At 42.0% G+C, this 20912-nt stretch overlaps 1 protein-coding gene across 9 annotated transcripts in view; it reads right to left on the bottom strand.

Annotated features, from left to right (window-relative positions):
• Nucleotides 1–213: 213 nt before the first annotated feature.
• Nucleotides 214–20912, bottom strand: part of mef2cb (myocyte enhancer factor 2cb) — a 74495-nt gene continuing 53796 nt past the window's right edge. For 4 of the 9 annotated variants that reach the window (XM_029439376.1, XM_029439382.1, XM_029439377.1 and 1 more), the window contains 7 exons: nucleotides 17483–17626; nucleotides 14262–14442; nucleotides 13305–13352; nucleotides 7966–8138; nucleotides 6443–6572; nucleotides 5918–6053; nucleotides 214–5624 (listed from right to left, as the gene is read on the bottom strand). In XM_029439376.1, the coding sequence (XP_029295236.1) occupies nucleotides 5294–5624; nucleotides 5918–6053; nucleotides 6443–6572; nucleotides 7966–8138; nucleotides 13305–13352; nucleotides 14262–14442; nucleotides 17483–17626 (1143 nt within the window). In that variant the 3' untranslated portion in view covers nucleotides 214–5293. Of the gene's footprint in view, nucleotides 5625–5913; nucleotides 6054–6442; nucleotides 6573–7965; nucleotides 8139–13304; nucleotides 13353–14261; nucleotides 14443–17160; nucleotides 17299–17482; nucleotides 17627–20912 lie in introns of those variants that run through there. The other 5 variants (XM_029439384.1, XM_029439379.1, XM_029439380.1 and 2 more) reach the window with 5 other exon arrangements.

Here is a 20912-nt window from a genome sequence, read left to right as displayed (position 1 = left end):
TAAAGGTACGTGTTTGTGTTTGCAGCTACATTCATTTTTTGCTAAATAAATAAATACAATTGTGTTGAATCTACTTCTTTAAGGCGACATTATCACACTTATCATTGTTTTTGCGTCTTATATACAAATAAAGAAAATAATTGACTTTAATCTATATAATAGGTTACTGACAATATATAGCCTATGAGACTATTCACTTTTTCTTTCAGGTGAAAATCAAACTCATTTAGTGGGTCGGAAACACACATAATAAAGCTGGAGATAATTCGGATATTTCGAAATAAATATTTATTTGTGTTGCTTTTAAGCCTACAATTAAAATTTTAAAAGAATAATTGATGATGAAACATGAAATTGTTCAAATGTATCATCGTCCTACAGGTAGGCCTACATTTGCAGGTACATTCAGCAAACGCATCGTAACACACCTTTCGTTTATAATAATGTAATCCAATTGATGGGACTGATTCGATTAAAGAGGACACAGGGATCCCAGAGTTTCTAAAAATGTGTTACAGCTACGAATGATTTGAAAGATTAATGTGTCTTCACTTCCAACTCGGTTTGTCTTCTGAGGAGGCATCATGATGTGAGCCATGCTCTTTCAAAACACTATTGCGTATCCAAGACTCTAACGAAAAACTGAACAATAATCCCATGAAAAATATAGATATTATACTATATATATATTTAAAAAAGCAACAACAGTAGGGGTATATAAGAAAATAAATAAGGTCAGAACAGAGCTCGCTATCGAATTTCAAAGACACTTGACGTTTCTATATGAAAACATATATTTTTGTTTTGCTTCCTTGTTTTTATCTTTATCCACTTTAAGTAATAAAGAAAAATAAACAATTGATGATTTTTAGTTAAAGAAGAAACATCAAAACGCGACCCATGTAGTCATGTAGGCAGAGCAGAAAGGACATAACGCGTCAAAACCCCAGCTGGGATCAAACGTGTCTAATTTAAAAATGTTTATATAATTATATATTTTAATTAGTGTTTGCGTGTTGACAATGTATCCCGACACCATCATCACTTAATAAATGTGTAACTGTTTCAGAAGCCAACACTGCGCTGTCCACTGCCATTCTTATTTAATGCGCAATTCTTAACAGCTCCACTACGTTTTCTTTGCGTCAGACAGTCCCACACGATTGTTACAGGGTAACAAGAAAAGAAAAGAAAAGAAAGAAGAAATAATGTATTATTACTGAACGAGGTATTCCTTCCTTTTCTATTTTTTCCTCTTCTTCTTCTTCTTCTTCTTCTTCTTCTTCTTCTTCTTCTTCTTCTTCTTCTTCTTCTTCTTCTTCTTCTTCTTCTTCTTCTTCTTCTTCTTCTTCTTCTTCTTCTTCTTCTTCTTCTTTTATTCAGGAATGCAAGATTGTCCCCGGGCAGGCCTAGACCATTTGAATGTGTGTGTGTTCACATCTCTTTGATTTGTAGGAGCAGATCACTGTGTTTGCATTGTTTATGAACACGTGTTATTCCCTGTGCATGTAAGGTCCATGTTTTATTGTCTAAGGCACAATGTAACCCTGACATAAATGATGCAACTGTAATGTTAAGTGAGATAAACCTTGGCTTTAAATGTCAAATAAATGTCTTCAGTATGAATACTTATGTCAGAATGCTCATTTTTGAAATGTAAATGTTTCTAAGCAAATGTGAAAATGATGCTGTTTTCATTATTTCAATGTCATACAATGTCTTGTCTTAAAGTGAAGCAGCTATATGGAAGCATGCACTGACATCATGGAAGATTTTCATGTTTTTTTTGAGTCTGTACAGATTGGAAGTAAAGCCTCCGTTTGGAGATGCATGCAGAAACAAGTCAAACACAATGAAATCACACCAAGCCACATCAGGATAACTAAGAAAGCCAGTAACTTTACTGAAATCTCTGCAAAATACAAATAGCCTTTCCCTCCAGCAGAGGAGACTTTTATTTCATCCCCATACGTTTTCACTACATACAGCTGAATCAAGTCCCTTGAGTTACAGAGATGTGGATTTAATTTAATACCATTTTAGTCTCAAGTGGCGACAAAGGCCAGCTTATGCCGCTGAAAGCCGCTCTTGCGTTCCAGAAAACCTTAGTTCCAAACCTTCCCCATATTCAGGTTTATACAAGCTACATTTGATACTACAGACTGACTTTTTAAGCATTTTAACATATTACTCTTTTTTTAGAAAAAGATTGTATTTTTCAGCTTTCCAATGCAACTTAAATAAACCACAAACACGGTGGAGCAACAGAGAATCCCATGTGAATGTATAGGGACCTTTAGCAATGGTGTTACATGGTTATTACACATGGCTGTACAGGTGTATAGTCTCTCCCTTTTACCAACACATCAGCTGAGGTACTCCCTGGGTCAATTTTGAGGTACCAACATTAAGTCTATTGTAATAATGAAAAAGAACAACTGATCAACAGGTGAGAAAAAAAAAAAGGCGTTCAAATTGAACAAACACAAGAAGAAAACAAAGATATAAAGCCAAGTTTTGTCTGTCTTTGGTTAAAATTACAGTCAAAACTACAGCACTCTAATCCACCAGCATTATGTATAATCCGTTATCAAACAGCACGATAATTTAGTTTGGTGTGCTTTGATCAAGTGGACAGCAAGCATGTGTTTCACATGATCAGGCCTGAATGATTCAGTTGGTTCTCAGCGAATTACAAATTATAAATACAAAATAGGTTTTTGAATATAACCTTTTCAATGCACAGGGAGACAAATGAGCAACTAAACAAGTAAATAAATGTGGTTTGTTTGACATCTACAGCTACATTTGACTGAAATTGAAATGTGAAACCAATTGTACATTTGAGCAAATTCTTTTATTGTCTTGTTTCAATGCTTGCAAAAACCATAAATGAATGTGAAAATAAAAGTTGGGTTTACAACAAAGAAATGCCACTGGCTTTGGTTTCTCCACACTTATGCTGCCTGAAACATCATGTTTATTTCTTTTCTAAACCTTTTTGTATTGAATAAAAAAAAAAAGAAATAAAGAGAAGAACACCATTATAGAGGCTCTGCCCCTGTTTGACTACACAGACTGTATACAGTAACAACATAGTGAACCTGCATGTAATATGCACACAGAAATATTATAACACTTAAGTGACAGCAGATACGGGAGTGGGAGGCAGAGAGATATGTGGATAGTTTCATTGTTTAAAAAAGAGAAAATCAAAACAGCTATTTATTTAAAATAAACAATTGTGCTTCTTTCATACCAGCATGATCAATCTGTCCTTGTGTATCTGACGCTGAACTGTCATGTGACATGTGTTAAATGATGTGGAACCCTGTTTTGAAGAGTGGAACATGAGGAGTCACAGGACGACACCGAATCAAATTGGGTTTGCAAATGACCGGGGGATAATTAATAACAATGCACTTGAAATGATATTACATAAATATGATTGAAAAGCAAAATGGTATAGATTTGGTTGTGGCTTGTGCAACATCTTGAACAAGAAGTGGTGAACATTCGAGATGGAACGGAACATCGCTAATGTCAGAAACATGTTTTAGGAGATTAAGCATATTAAATGAGATCATTTAGAACGACGTATCTGATGCATTCAAATGATAGATCTAGACGTGGATCTAAGGGTCAGTCATATTTCCTCATCAGTATGACATGTACATCATGTGTCAACATTTATTTCTGTGTCGTCCCCAGTTCCAGTCTCATGACATTTTCCACTAACAGGTTGTGTTTCAGCATTCAGGCCTGTCTTTCCTCCGTCTCACAAACCCTGGCAATGCTTTCCAGCTGGTTTTTAAGGTTAGACTAAATACACCCCTGAACAGCACTGTTCAGGGCTCAAATGAAACAAACCAGACAACATGTGCAACTGCACATAGAAACTCCACTAAGAAACCAACAGAAATCATTAGTATATATATTTATATATTAGAAAGCTATACACAAGCATGTTAATTTCACAGATTTTTTTTAAAAGAATCTTAATATTACCATTATTATATATAATTAGAAATACACGTTTAAAAACAAACCTCTACAAAGATAAAACAGTTCAGCAAAGCATTGGATCTCAGTCGGTTTTTCATGGCTTAGGACTGCGAAGCCCTTTCTTTTCCCCTCTGGGTGAACTATCCATCTCTTATTAGCAAAGCTATCAAAAAACACATTCTGGCTTATAGAAACTACAAAAAGCCACAAAAATGCTTTGCATTGTATTCCTTTCATATGAAAATATAAGCAAGTGTATCGTACAATTGTTTTTTATTTTTCCTTTTTTTTTGTTTATTAATACTGAATATTAATACTAGATCCAGAGTTTTCTTGATTACACTAACGCAGCTCTTAGATCAAAGGGTGGTCCTCGCTCGGCTCCGTTTTTTAATGGGAGCGCTAAAATCATCAAAGGTTCCACACGTCTAGCATTGGGTCTGCCTGTTTACCTGTACAATCCTTCAAATGTTGCATAATAGCTTTTCCTTTAGTGAGTAAATAAATCTTGTAATGTCTGGCAACTTTTGACCCCTGCCCTTCCCCCCTTGACCCTCTATTTACATAAATACGTTGAACCTGCAACATGACATCATCTAATGTTAACACACATTTTTGCAAGGGAGACTGCAGAGAAGGTATATAGCAATGAAACCGACACTGTACACATGTATTGTCTGTCCAAATCAAGTGCTAAGGTGTTTTCCATTGGACACACTCACTCTCATGTTAATGTTTCTTTTTTTTCTTTTTTTGTCTCTAGTCACTGTTATATCGCTGAGGCAAAGTGTAAGTACGTTTTATGAAACAGAGTACCTGACTATTTTTTTTGTTTATTTGTTGATATGCATATATGTACACATACACACACACGTGTAAAGATATATGCATACGTGATTCTTTTTATCCACACACAATACAATTTATGCATAGTTCCCCAACAAAAATACCCCAAGATCCCATCCCAACCAACACCGACCCTCCCAAACCCCCATAACAACACCCCACTGGTTTATATAATGTCAATATGTATAGCACGCACACTCAGCAAAAATAAAATAAAAAAAGGAAAAGAAATTACAAACATATTTCTGAAAAGGGCTGTCCCTTTTCTTTCCTTCAGCGTTAAATAGATAAAAGGAGAGAGGCCATGGGGTTGGGTGGTGGGTGACTCGTGATATCGAGCAAGAGGCGGGAGAGGAGGGAGCTGACGTGGGGGCATCATAACGCTGCGTTGTCGGGGGGCTCAGGGAAACTTAGGGCACTGCCGGGGAAGAGGACAGAGCTATCATGTCGCCCATCCTTCTGACAGGCGCACCCGTTTGATGGAGGGGCTCTCGCGCTCGTCCAGGGGCCGGGTCAGTCCCAGAGGTGAGTGGAACTCATTCCTGTGCTCATCACGGTCGCTGCCCTCGTGGGAGCTGCTACAACTGCTCAGGCTATCAACAGGGGAGCGTCCAGAGTCCTGGCGGTTCTGGGGAGGTGGTATGCCACCGTAGCCCCCCGTGCTGTTGGTGCGATCTCTAGGAGGAGAAACAGGTTCGGACTTGATGTGCAGGCTTTGAGCAGAGGGCAGGGAGAGATTTGAACCCTGACATAAGTGTGAGCTAGAGCAATTTCTGTAGGAAGGAAAGGAAACGGGGTTACAGAGCAAGACACAAAAGTGATTGTAAAGTCAGTCTGTCACACACAAACATGCATGCAAGAACCAATACACACACACACACACACACACACACACACACACACACACACACACACACACACACACACACACACACACATTCATGAAAATAGGGAGCTGTGGTATTTGTGTTGGACCTTGCAAGTGAAAGTTGAAAACAGACTCTAGATGTGTCAATCATGCATTTCACAACAACAAAACACCTCAAATTAAGTTTAAAGCACTCACCCTAGCTGGCCGAGGGCTGAATGCTGCATGTTCTGAAGGTGTTGCTGTTGCCATCCGCTCATTGAGCCAAGGTGAAGGGAGCTGCCACTGTTGAAGCCAGACAGGGAGGATAGGTCTGCACTATTCAGGGAATACTCTGTGTACAAACAACGAGGAAAAAGGAAGAGGAGGAGGAAGATTATAGATTGTTCAAAGAAGTTCAAGAAAGGTTGCAAAGAGAATGTAGCTCTGATAAATGTTGCTGTGATGTTACGTGAACATGTTCTGTGTTTGTTGGTGGGACAATAGCACCCTCTGCTGTTAGACTGTTATATAACACTTTAGGAAGTAGGTTTCAACACATACTTGGAATTAGTCAATTGCTAACTATTTTTACACAACATCTAAACAAAACTTGATTTGTTGGATTCTTTGGGTGTAGTACAAGGGAACTGAATCTAAACTATACTTACAACATCTAAATCATATAAAAGGTAATTACAGAGAATGTGTTAATGATGGACAAATGAGAATCACAGTACATACCGGTACCATAAGAAGTAGAGATGGCAGATGGGTAACCACCCATGCCTTGTCCTGGTAGAGTGGGAGTTGCTACTGATACCACTGGGGTGGCCAATGACTGAGCAGACTGGGAGTTGTTTATTCTCTGGTTCTGTGTGAGAGAGAGCAAGATAGATGAGAGAGGCTTGAAAACATAAAATCAACTCCCAGACAAAACAAACAAAAAAACGGCAATAAACCAAGAAAGTTTTCTTTCATTTCTTTCTTTCACTCAACAGATGCTGAGAGAATGAATGTGATGCCAACTTCAGGGGAAATTAATCACTTGACATGCGGCACGGCTGAACCCTGCCAACCCTATCATTTACCACCCTTTCCGAGGGCCCACTGTCGCTATAGTAACACCATCGGTCTCCAAGGCAACGCAGGGTAGCGACGGCAAGGGAGAGGCAATTTACTTTAGCAGAGGGGAGGGTTTGGCAGAAAATAATGGAGGTTTGCGGCAAAATGAAAGAGTACTCTTTTGTTGCCCATCATTTTTACATTCTGAGTAATAAGAGCTGTGAGCTGTACGTGTGCGACGCAAGACACAGGCGAAAAGATAAAAGGAAGGACCAGAGGAGAAGACACACAACGGCTGAGGAAGAAAAGAGGCCAGGCTGCTTTACTCTGACACACCACTGGATGGCACTGTGCCCTCACAAAATGTTATAAGAGGTGACTTTGGAGCCTTCAGCAGAGTCAGCAACAATAAAGGTGAAAGTTACTCTGGAGTCGGGACTGCTTTTCTCAAAAACGCTGTATCTAGCTCGAATGATCTCAACAGTGATGGAAAAAAATTAAAGCAAATTAAGACGTCCGACTCAGACGGCAGCAACGCTCTCAGTACTACAAGGGACACGCTCTCCAGAACTATTTTAACCAGTTTCTCATTAGAAAACCTTTCAACTTTTACAGATTCTTAAGGCCCTTTTGAGGTTGTTTTGATTCCTAAATCTGAGTGGCAGTCTGACTTACCAATAGCAGATCAACATCCTCAGACTGACGGCATTAAAAGGGGAGGGTAATAAATTCAAGTTAGTGAGTGAGAATACAGAAGTGGTTGATAAGTGTGGATCTAGGGGGGAGCTGCTGTAGGATTGAGCCAACGGAAACAGAACTACTAACTATTTTAACTATTCTAACTGAACACATCTTACTAGAAAGAGAGGAGAAAGAGATATCAGTGTCTAATGTATACGCATTCACATATGCACACAGACACAGCAGAGGGAATATATATCTGACAGTATATCAGACTTGGGCCAAAAGTACATTTTTAAGAAAGGGTGTTGGTTTAAGAAGCTGCCAAGTCAACAAAAATGTCATGTACAGAAAGTCCAGTTTATCACAAACATAACCTCATCAACCCAAGTCTGATATGAGGAGACGAAGGCAGCAGCGGGGACATGAAAGGAAATCAACAATAGCTCAAAGAAATGAGAGACCCTGCTTAGATAGGAAGATATACAGTAGGGATATGAAAAGAGGGGAAGATTACTCACGATGGAGGGCATGTTGTTCTTTGCGCCAGGGGGGATGAGCACACGTAGGTCAGGTTTGCGGTTGTTCATGCCTAAGTTCATGGGTGGGGGAGACTTTGCCTGCATGTTTTTGTTCATGCCACCTGGAGAGACGAGCAGACCTGGCGAGTTGCGATGATTCCCGTATCCATTTCCTGAGAAAGAGGTAGAGAAACATTGAATGTACTTGGTATTTGAACCAAAGTATTTAAACTGTTTCAAAAGTGTAATGACTCCGTGTGCTCCTTTTTAGTGTCTCATCTCCACTTCCTGGGATAGACATTTTATTATCTCACCAGTCTGAAGACACGTAAATGGTGTTTCATGAAAGTGGTGTATGCTGGCGGGGCATATAGTCAAACAAGCATATTGTTTTTGCCATGGTGATCACCACTGTTTGCTTGGCAGTTATACATCGAAGGCACCCACTTAAGAGGACCTCACCCTCCACCTCTGTCACTGTCATTTAAGGCTGCATGTGCCCTGCAACAGCCAGCGAATCGTGTAAAAACATCTAATTATGGGTAGCAAGACCACAGAGGGATGGGACCCATCATTTGGCCATCAGAGCTAAACACACGTGTGGTTCTTTCAGACAAAGACCCTGCATTGGGTTTGCCACCAGATCTGCATTCCCCTAAATACGGAGGGCCCAGTGCAGCACCCATTTCCTCTTCAAAAACCGGTGGGGCGAAATCCCAGCAACATCATTAAAAACACTGAGAGTGGAGCATTCTTGCAAGCAACATAGTCTTTGTTTCTAACCCAATCCCGCAGGCTGTTTTTCCCCTTACTTCTGCTTCCTTCTTCCAAAGGGGTAGAACACAGGGCACTGTGTGGACGTTCCCACTTGAAAGACGGGCAGGAATTATACGTTAGACATAAATGAATTTCCTAATCATATACTCCAAGGGAAAATGAGTCGCAGATGTCTTCCTGGGCAATTTCCCTTGCTGATCTTTGTTTAATTTGAGAGCGAGGTTTTTGTTGTTTGGAAATGAAAAGTCTCAAAAGCTCAATTTGAACAATCTGAAGAGTAAACGACCGCTAGCGGTGAGAGAAAATGAGGCCGTTTGACAGAAAACGGGAAAAACAGTGTGTGTCACTCTAGCAGTTGCACACACTGTTTTATGCTTCTGCTGGCATATGTGATGTGTGAGTATATACAAGTTGATGTTAACAACATAGACTTTGTGTGTTATTGCATGTTTTGCTGTATACAATTTTGCATGCAAATGATTCTATATAAGCACCCTTTTTCTGTCACACTGAGTGTACATAAGCACAGTGCGGCTTGAGGCTCCACGAGACATTCTGTAAGACCGCTTATGCACGAGCCGTTCATATGGATGCACATGTGTGTTTTGTATTGGACCCTCTTAGTTCCAGTGTCAATCTCACATTAGCAAAGAGGCAGCTGCCTCTTCAGTTTTCCCGCTCTCTCATTCTCATGGCTGGCCCTTTGTGGGATTGAGTGGGTGCATGTGGAGATAGATGAATGAGACCACACACACACATAAAACACACACACACACCACGCATACACACACTTTAGTAAATAACCCAGCAGGAAGTACATCAGTGTTTCTGTACAGATGAATAAAAAAAGAGACTGAGCTATAGAGAGACATTAATACACACTTTGGTCAAGATGACACGGACTTCATCTTGGTGAGTTAATCAGACATCTGTTTATTGCCACCCTGTAGAGATGGCTGCCATCCAGTCAATTATCTGCTAGATGACTATGATCATGAGTGGCATAGGCCAGTCCTTAAGCACTTCAAAAGTAAAATCATTGGATAATTAAGCTAATGAAGCAAGAACTGTGACTCAAATCTTTCTGTTCTGTAGCTTGATTGCTTTGATTCTAGGACAGTTGCATTCAATAGGGACACATTGGCTCAACCATCATATCAGCGGAAGACATGATATCGAGAGTTCATTTCCATTCTCCTACATAAAATGCTACTTTGCACGGGCGAGCTGTGGAGCAGGCTGGCATCAACCGTTTACAGGAAGGACCAAAATTAAACACAGTACAGCGAGGAGTCGGTTTTGTGGCTCAGACGTAGACAACGACATCTGAGACTCAGCTTTTTGCTGTTTCTGAGGTGCGGAGGGGACAGCTGAGGTCAAAGCTGGAGGATTGCAATATGTCTCTATAGGTGCCATGGTTACAATTTAGCGCTCTTCGAGATCCATGTGTTTGACAAGCCACCCCTAGAGTATTCTCTCTCTCTCTCTCTCTCTCTCTCTCTCTCTCTCTCTCTCTCTCTCTCTGACACACAGACACAGACACAGACACAGACAGACAGACACACACACACACACACACACACACACACACACACACACACACACACACACACACACAAAGGAGAGGTGTGGTTAAACTCATGTACATTTTACTGTTACTGAACAAATTTCTGATGTCCTGTTGTGGTCTAACAGGCGCGCCCCGTTCTATTCCCCATACTCACACACTCTTCCGTTGCGGTTTGGCCAAATGTGCATTCAACCCTGAATTCTCCAACTGAACTAAGGTGTCGCGCTCACGCTTACAACTTGTACAGTTGGTGTGAGGTGTTGCCAAGATTGAGACACACAATGTTTGATCTAGTGAGTGTGGCTTGTTGTCAGTTCTTGTGTGTATTCTTTTTAGCTTGTATATCTGTGGGATTTTGACCAGATGTATCTTGTATGGAACTAATTTGAGGGAGTAATTGGTGTGTGATCAAGGTGAGACATGACAAGAGCTTATTGTTAATTTCTCACACTGCTTTGGTGAGTAGAGTGCTGATCGGAGCATAGATGACAGCTACATAATTGCACAAATGGAGGTGGGAGGTTTTTACAAGCTCGGGGCTTGGTCCGAACTGAGCTCCCTTCATCAGCTCTCTTTTTCTCCTTCACTCACATTCTGTCTCTTTCCTCACCTCACATTCTCTCCTAGCCAGCAAAGGAGTTGACAGATTGAACACATACTGTATATAAATGAGCGAACGCACGCACGCACGCACACACTTCCTATAATATTTCCATAGAAGAGACATGATGACTCAGCCTTTTAACAACATGCCCCATTTCCACTGGACTGGAATCACCTGGGGACCTCGTTTGATTTAGACTTCACCACGATGTCTGGGTTTTACACAGGATAAACAAAAAGCGTGTTTTATATTTAAATTGACATGCCAAATTCAAAGGATTATCCACATATATGATTGAAATATAGTGCGTCTTCATGCTAATGCTGCAATACAATGAGAAGTTGAGTACAGGGTATGCTTTGGGTTCAAGTAGTTTAATCATGGTAATGCTGTCGCTAGGCAACTAACAACACAAATGGTCTTTACATTGTTCCCTTAGAAAAGAGTTAAAAATGTTGTGGTTTTTGTAACTTTATAATTAGTATTATGTATTTCAACAGTATAGCTATTATACAACACTCTCCTGAGTTGTGAAGCAGCCTGTTCCGATGGACTATTCTCACAAAAGTTGGAAACCATGACTTCTGGCGCCATACATTATAGCTACTAAAGCCTTCTGAGTTTCCACTTCATCAATGTTAGCCCAGAAAAGAGAAAGAAATAAAGGAATCTTTTGTGAAATGAGAAAAATATATAAAACTGAGACAATTTACTAAGATGACCTGTGTTTGGTAAAATACGGCAGCAGTGGAATTATTACTTTACAGATTGAGGACACGGCATATTAACAGGATTAAGACACAAACGACTTCTGAAATCCTTCCGAACTACAAGAGGACATCAGGTAATGCTAATTACATGTGAGTTGGACTTTAAAAGCTGTCATTTTCTCTCGTTACCCTTTCTTTACAGACAGTGGAAACATGACATCTGAGGCACAAAGGAGGTGTTGTGTTTATGTGCATGTCTGAACCACAAACACATGAACACATCTACAGACACACACAAAAGTCACCTCCCATGCCACTCGGACCACGCCACTTAAGACACTCATACACGGGCCAGACAGCTCCTACTTGTACAATCATTTTATCAAAACTTACAGTGAGGAGAAGAGGAACATTAAAGCAGCCTCTGTGGTGCCACAGTGGCTGGGCCACCTCACACTGAGTCACTTAGAGGAACATCATTAAAATGGCTGACCAAGTTCACAGAACACTTCCATCTGTGTTTCCCCACTGTTTCTTCTTTGCACACATGCCTCCACCATCAGTGGATATTCATCACTGGGGTACCCCCCCGCCACCCCCCCCCCCCCCCATACACACACACACTCTTTCTCTCTCCCCCTAGAAGAGATTTAAGAGAGCTTTGAATGGAATCTTTTAGCTCCCACATGACTCTCTCTCCACGTCGTGTTTTTCGCTGCTGCTGAGCGACGCGCCGCTCTCACAGAGCGCCTCTGTTCCTTCGACGCGGTGACACAAAGGGTACATTTGAAGCATGCTCTGCAGCACGCCGTCGACAGAACACACGCCACAACAAATGGTCCTGTTGTGTGTGTGATGAGCGACCAGACAGAGAAACCAGCCATTGACCCCTTGTGATGGAGCCCTAGGGGGCAGACAAGGCTGCCCAGCTGTACCCCTCTGACCCCACCGCTCTACATTTTTACACTCTGCACTGTACGTCAAGGCTGTAAAGTTTAACCCTTTAAAAGGGAGTCTCTTTACCATACACTTGGGCCTGACATGTCCTCAGGGATAAAAATCCAAAGACACACAGAAGCTAACACATAAGATTCCTTACATATGTTCCTCAAACATGGGTTACTCCACTCTCCACGGGATCATTATGGCGTGGTGAGCCACTCCAAATATTTAATTAATTTGGGTGCAGACATATGATAGCAGTTACTGTGTAACAGTTCTGTGTGTGCTCCAAATAGGAGCTATGGGTGTTGTCATTTTGAATTTACATCCACATCCAAGAGGTGTCAGAAATATATAAGATGGCTCATCAAATAGAGAAACAGAGAAAATTCTACTCTACACTCAAAAGTCCATCTCTCCTGACTGCCCGTCAGTCAATTTGCTGCTTCAGTATTTAGTGCGAGTTTCCCCACACTTGTTCTACCATTTTATAGCTGAACGCAGGCAGGATGTGTCACAGCCCCAGCACTAGGCAAACATTCCCAGATGAACTCCACGACCACTAACATCAACACATCATGGACAAAATCTCCACTTGGGTTTGGGCTACTATTAGTCATGCATTTTATGGCCCAGAGTGGGTGAGTGGGTGCCATGTGTGTGTGTGTGTGTGTGTGTGTGTGTGTGTGTGTGTGTTAGCAGACAACTGTGAGCGAGAAGAGGAGGCCATTCTTACCAGCACTGGTGCCTGCGCCAGTGGTGAGGTCAGCACCCATGAGGCCACCTGAAAGATGAAAGAGAGACGAGAGCAGAAGAGAGAAAACCATTAGAGGATAGACACCCACGTAACATCCACTATGCCTCCTGTCTCTTACCTCGCTGGCCTTTCAGAAACTAACTCAATTTAATCACAATCCACAGTGTGTGTGTGTGTGTGTGTGTGTGTGTGTGTGTGTGTGTGTGTGTGTGTGTGTGTGTGTGTGTGTGTGTGTGTGTGTGTGTGTGTTTGTGTGTCAGTACATCATATGTGTACTGATACCAGAAGTATCTTCCCACTCAAACCGTAACACTCTGAGCAACTGGACACTGCGAGTGGATACATTAAGCTTCCGTCCAAGAAAAATGACACATTATTATTTTTAAATCATGTGAGGTGGAAGAGTAGGAGGGTCCAGAACGTGTGCGGTTTGGTGTGGATGCTGTGAGTGCCAAAACTCATATTGAGTTTGTGCTAGTGCTTCTAGCATACAGTCGTAATGACAGGGTGAGGGTGTGGGCAGCAGCCTTCAGACCAGAGGGACAGAAAAGGGACTTTGGACAACAATAACGACCCAACAGGCCTGATGTGCTTATGTCACCAGCAACTCAAAGCCTATACATAGGGCCAGACAACCAATGTGTAGAACCTCACACTAAATAAACGAGACTGTAGAATGAGATTTAATATGCTTTTAAATCTTCAACTTACTTTGAACAAAATACTGAGCAGGCAATGTGTGAATATATATAGGAGGGACTTTGGATTCATTCGTTTAGGTGGAATATTGCGGGTGGATGAATATAACTTGTGCATTTGATGTGTGTGTGTCTATTAGCATGACAGACAGGTACACACACAGTGGAGAAGATAGACAGATGGGATAACAGCGTGTACATGGGTGCATGAGTGCGTGTGATGCCCTTCCTGTGTTACCTGCACTGGGGGGTCTGTGTGTAACTCCGGGAGACATGCTGTTTCTCTGTAGGCCATGGTGCGCCAGTGGCAACAGGTTGTGGTTGCCCAGGGAACCACCAGGATGGCTGTATATGAGATTGTTCTGGTTGTTAACGGGAATGGACACAGGCATGTCATAGTTCGATTGGGGCACGGTCTGCTGAGAGAGAGAGGGGAAAAGAGAGACAGGGACAGAAGTTTGATTAGACTAAAGATACTAACGATTGCAGTGAGTGAAGAAAGTAAAACAAGGCTTTCGAGTAAAGTAATGGACACAAAAGAGAAAGAGACGTGACAATTCGGAAAGACTACAGGAGAACAAAGGAATAAAAAAAGAAATAAATCTTTGACGATCTGCAGTCAAACACAAAAGAGAAAAGACAGACAGCCAAGTTTAAAAGGACAAATGGACAACTAACAATAGACAGCCATGCATAGATGCTACAGAGAACAACTAAAACAAAAACTAAAAATACAGGAGCATGAAATTTGGAGGGGAGCACTGAAATTAAAGGGTAAGCGCCTAGAAAACTCCTCTCAGAGTTACTCAAATTCACACCGAGATGTTATATGAGTTGGCAATACTTTGTCACTCAAACTTGATCCAGCATTGGTAGGTTACTTTGAATGCTACTAATATTTATTTATTCTTTATTTAGCCAGGAGGGTCCCATTGAGATAAAAGATCTCTTCTTCTAGGGAGTCCTGGACAAGGCAGCAGCATACGCAGTTTCACATAAAAACAATTTCCCATGTTAGAACTAATGCGATACATAAAAGCAACACAATGGAAATAGTAAAATAAGAAGAAATATATGATTATATGTTTCTTACATGTTGTGACATTTGTCATTGTGAAGGCAAAAGGATGAGCTGAAGAAATATAATATTGTGGTCACTTGTTTATACTCCCTGAAATACATTCCTACATTTAACAAATAAGAAGGCCATTGTTTACTGAGAGGAAAGCCAATGGCACCCAACTGTTCTACAGATATGCAGTCTGTCTTCACCTCACTAAAAGAAATCTGCACTATTTCCTGCAAAAGTAGTTCCAAGACTGGATGACTGAATGCAACTAGGAATCATTTATTTTTCTGTCACATGGAGCTAATGCAAAGTGTTATTAAGGGGTAGACTCAGATCGGTCAGCAGTCTCATCAGGAACATGAGTAGAGGTAGCCTGTCGGCCCCAGGCGTCTAGTTTGTCATGTTTATTGTGTCACTTGGCAGAAGGGCTTAACCTTGGGAGTGCCCTGGAAGTGGTTGATCCTGCATGTTAGCTTTAGGAAGTAGAAAATAGGGCCCTAAATTATTGCCATGTGTCTCAGAGCCATGGAGGGAGCGCATCAGGAGAACATCAGCCTGGCTTACGTGGAAGTGGGATATGTGTCTTATAGCGCCGCTTCATCTTCTTCAATGTTCTCCCTACTGCTAATGTTCTTTTTGCAGGCCAAATATTATTTTATTGCGGGCCTCTGAACATTTCGCTTTTACTGCAACTTTACACAGGAGTGGGCTAGCCAAAATCTATGGAAGCTTTCTTTTATAACCCGTAAAGGGCAGTCTCTGGTTCTGCTTTATTTTTTGACTTACTTTCAGTAATTTCTTCCATCTTGGATTCCTTGTTGGAGTTTTTATACCTCATGATTTCCCTATGCTGTGTCTTCTAAAAGTGGGGAAACTGTCTCTGTGCGCACATTTGCGTGTACACACATCCCTTCGCTGGCTGTAAGGCCCCCATCTGTAAGCTGTCCTTTAACTGGTGCCATCCTTCCTGTTTTCACTCATCTTCCTCCTCCGCCTCTCCCCACAGTCCTCTCAACAGTCCCCTGCAATCCAGAGGCCCAGTGCTTGGCAGCCACCCTGACCACACACTGAACTGCCACTTGTTGTGTGCAGAGTCTGCCCCACCCCCTCCCCCCACCAAACACCACCACCCCTGTTGTTCCACCCCCATCCCCACCCAGCTCCTATCCCAAACCCACCCTACACCGCCACGCCATCCCAGCTCACTAACCCCTGCCTTGCTTCTAACCACATCTCCCCCTGCTCCACGCGGCTTAGACACTACTGTTCTTCTCTAAATGAGCTACCATGGAATTATCTCTTTCTCTGTAAGGCTATAGCACTAACCATTGCAATATGGTGCTTTCTGAATGAAGGGCAGGCTCAGTTTACATACAAAGCAGCCTTTATTTTTGTGGTTTCTGGCAGCTGGCTACAGATTTGATTCTTTTGTAAAATTAACACTATATAATATAAATCCAGCAGCTCACATGTCTTGACACATCTAAGTCTATTAACAAAGATGCTGTTAGGCTACTGAAGAGTTTGCCTTCAATTATTTCAGCAACGAGAAGAGATAATTGAGTTTTGTGAGGTACAGAGATGTGCTTAAGAGTTTTTAAATGTCTGCTGCTGTTTCATTGCCATAGTGCCTGTCCTTGTATTTTCGGGTGACTGAGCGCTGTGTTCTGGTGCAGGAAAAGGAAAAGCGCATGCAGACCACACCTCCCTTGAGAGCCAGGCAAGGCATTATGGGTAACGGGTTCAAGGAGGGAACCCAGTAAGGTTAAAATTTGTCATGAGAGAAAGTCTGCAATTATTATAGCAACAATGCCTGCTAGTTATGGTTACAGTTGTGTCAAATTAGAGGACCGCTCCTCAACTGTAATCAAGATAAGTCTAAGAACTGTTATTTTTTTTCACTGTAAGTATACAATATACTTTTACTCTAGTCTTACAATCACTCTCACTTTGTGTATTTAGTCTAGTGACAAACATTGGTGGTTAGCTGGGTTAGCTCAACAGTTACTGGCCAGTCAGCATTTTGTTAGCCTGCTGAGGATGCGGGTAGTGTCAACCCAGTACTTACAGGTATCTTATGAGTTTTAATCATTTGATCAAACTCCTCATTAATCTGTTTGTATTTCTCCTCAGTGCGTGGGGTGAGGATGAGAGTAGACTCGAGCTCCGGGCTTTCGCCGCCTTTGTTCTCCTTCTTGCTTAATGCCTGCCAGGTCCCACAACCACAGAGACGGACGGAGGGAGACACAGATGAAGGGACAGAGAGATGGGTGGGAGGAACAGATGACAAAAACAAGGAGACGAGGACGAAGCAACAGAAAGCATAGGGGGAAAAGAAAGAAAGGAAAGAAAAGTGAGAGGAAGGTTCGGGTTTAACAAGAGGTACTTACACACAGTCTCTGTCTGCTGATCATCAGATCAATGTCCTCGTTTATTTTCCTGTACTTGTCCTCGGACTCGGGGCTGTGGCCGACCGAGTCGTCTGCGTCGGGGTCTGGGCTGTCACAGCCGTTTAGGCCCTTCTTTCTCAATGTCTGCAAACAGAGCAGTTGCACAACATAGTTGAAGGGCTTTGTTTGGGAACAGTGACCCAGATGAACAGCTTGTGAGGGACAAATGGTGATGACCTGTGAGAAAGTACCTTTTAGAATCGATCCTGACTAATGACCAATTAAAGGACGTTTGGAAAACCATTTAGAGATTTCTTTAACAGAAGTAAATTCAATCAAATTTCAAATGAATAGATTTCCAAAGTACTTTTTCTCTTTGATAAAATTGGTTCTGTTGCTGAGAAAAATAAATTCATCATTTTGGCAGGCTCCAATTTTAACCTCCATCAACATGGGGTGACACGAGGATACAAGATAAACAAGATAACGTGCAGCTAAACATTCAAGATGGCAGAAAGGATTCAAACGCGTCCAATAACGAGACAGCAAGTGATCAAACTCTTGACCAAATGACAAATCATGAGACCTTGAAACCTCATAATTACACAGGAAGAGGAAAAGTCATAAAAGTAAAACACACTTTACAACCATAACCATCAGTGTGTCATGAAATAGAATTAAAATACAGTTGAGCTGCTTGAGTTCACGACTGTGGTATATGTGCTATTAAATGTGGCAGTTTCTGTTTTGGCCACCTGATGGCCACCTGCCCCCATTAGAGTGGCCAGAGCGGAACAGCAGACAGGCAGAGAAGCACACTCTCCACTCGCACACCGCTCCCTCTGAGTGGAAGAGAGACACAGACAAAGAGACCGTAAGAGGGAGCGAGGGAGAGAAAGCTGCCTCTGTCCTTTTTTAGATATTGTTGACAACCATAACAACAGGGATAAGTTTCAGAGCACATTACTGTGTGTGATAGCACAAGGGTATGTTTGCTTGAGCAAGTAGGCATGTACCGATAGGTGCTGTGTTCATTTGCCTCGTAAAGTGAGAGACAAAGACAGAGCGGAAGAGAAGAAAAGTACAGTAGCTGACAGTTAGAGATCTCATCAAAGGCACCCCCCTCCCCTCCTCTACACCCCGCTTTCACTCTCTTCCTCCCCCCCCCCCCCCCCCCTTCCCTCTCTCCTCCTGGCTTTAATAAAGGGAGATTAGTCTACAGGAGGAATATCACGGGCCTGCTCCTGTCTGTGCAGTCGTCGCTTCACACTGCGCTCTCCTACTTTCATCTGAAGCTCCATATCAGACAGACGTAATTAAATTTACTTTAGCACACCCTGTATTTGATGCTGATCAAGTGTGTGTGTGTCTCTCTCTGTACATCTTGGAGTGTGTGTATGTGTCTACTGGTGTGAGTGTGAGTGTGTGTGTGTGTGTGTGTGTGTGTGTGTGTGTGTGTGTGTGTGTGTGTGTGTGTGTGTGTGTGTGTGTGTGTGCGTGTGTGTGTGTGTGTGGGAGGGAAAAGAGGGGAATTAGTCTGTGCATGTGTGCATGTGTGGGTGTGTGAGAGTGGGTGTTAGCGTCAAGAAAAAAGAAAGAGAGACTGAGCAGGAGCAAGGAAGAAGATAGATGCTAAGATAAGTTAATCTCAGTGAACTTCTTCCTCTCATTTGTTTGTCTCCGTCAGTACTCACTCACTGAGGAGATACGAGTGTTAGCTACTCCATCACAACCAGCAGCAGAAGTGACAGGGAGCGATCTGCCTGCTTAGAAAACAAATAACAATCCAGTCATCTCTCATGTCAGCACAACAAAGACCTGTTTTGAGTGTGGTTTTAGTGAACTTAGAGGGCTTCTTTTGTGTGTGTGATAACTGTTTGATTCCTGAGGCGTCTCGTGGCGAGGCAGCTACTGTAAGCGTGTCAACATTTGCTGGCTCTCCTCTTCTTTCTCTGAATCCTCGCTTGGCCCCCAGAGTGGAAATCTGGAATTCTGAATTTGAAAGTGTCTCTCACATCTTTGACAGTCTTCAGGAAATCACACCAAACAAATCAACCGAGGCGGTGCAGGAGATCTGACTTCTAACAGACCTTCAGTGAATCAGGCACTCTTGCTCTATCAGAGGTGGATGAGTCAAAAGAACAAAGGGGTTGCAGAGGTTTAGCATGCTGTCTTTTTTGGCAAAGGCGTGAGATGTAAAACTTTTGCTGTTTCTTTTGTGTAGTTTCATTCTGGCCCTGGCGATGCATCATATCGAACTGACAAGAGCTGAACCACTGGCCTTTTTCTTTTCGCATGAGAATGCATACAAGAAAAAACAACAACTTTTCTTCCCACTTGCAAAGATTTCCACAACCTACCGCCGCCAGCACAGAGTGCATGAGAGATTCACTTCCATTCTAGGAAGAATAGCAGTGGGGCATTGCTTGAAGAGGAGAAAAAGGGCTGGGGTAAAGGTGACACCTATATGGAGCAACTGAGCTGCTTGTCTGGCAGGGGGATGGGCAGTGGTTGCTTTGGGTGTTGATTGTGCGCAGGGAGCCAGGGCATGAGTGTTATATGACTTTGAAGCATGTGGCCCAGGCTTAGCTTTCCATCAGGGCTCAGCACATTGAGGGTGCGGTACAAGGACGGTATGCCACTCATCCCAGTTATGCCCACCTGTTTAAAGACATCACACCTGTTGCCAAAGACTGACACATAACCCAACAACCAATCCAATCTGTTGGCGTGCTCTTATAGCCATAGAAGGGCCTCTCACTCTTGCACTCTCCACCTCACCACCCTACCGCCTTACTCTCGTCATCCTATGTAGTTTCCCCTTCTCTAATAGCCCATTGCTTAATCAGTGCCCTAAATTTGTTCTGTTTCATGGCTCTGTGCCACAGAGTCATCGACTGCTGATCCAAACAAGGCTTTGAGTCTCTTATTCAGTGACATCATCACTATATATAAGACACATCAAAGACATACATTTCAAAATGACGGAGAGAATAATGATTATTGGAAAAGGAGCTGTTACCCTTATATTGAAAGGCACAGAGAGTATGGGTATGAGGAGCTGGCATGAAAATAGAGTCTTTGGGGAATATGCTAATAGGATGAGGATTAAACAAAAACACTTTGCCAAGAATTCTATGCACAAAATATTCACCCAAATTTTTATTCTCATATTAAAATTATTCAATTTCACAAGTAACTGGGATTTTCGATTTCATAAAGAAATGCTCATTATTTTATTCTTACAAAATGACTGCTGGCATAAAAGGAAAACTTTTCATGGAACAATATTTAAGTTTCTAGCAATTATATTGCCCCTGTTTACCTAAGTATTTTTCTCTCTGTTACTTAATAATCTTTTTATAAGTCATCATCTTGAAATTAAAATCTTAGAACTAAGAACCAAACAAAAATGTCATGTACTCCTGCC

The sequence above is a fragment of the Cottoperca gobio genome, chromosome 9 (assembly GCF_900634415.1).
Source record: "Cottoperca gobio chromosome 9, fCotGob3.1, whole genome shotgun sequence".
Taxonomy (NCBI): Eukaryota; Metazoa; Chordata; class Actinopteri; order Perciformes; family Bovichtidae; genus Cottoperca; species Cottoperca gobio.
This window is presented reverse-complemented; position numbering and strand designations above follow the sequence as displayed.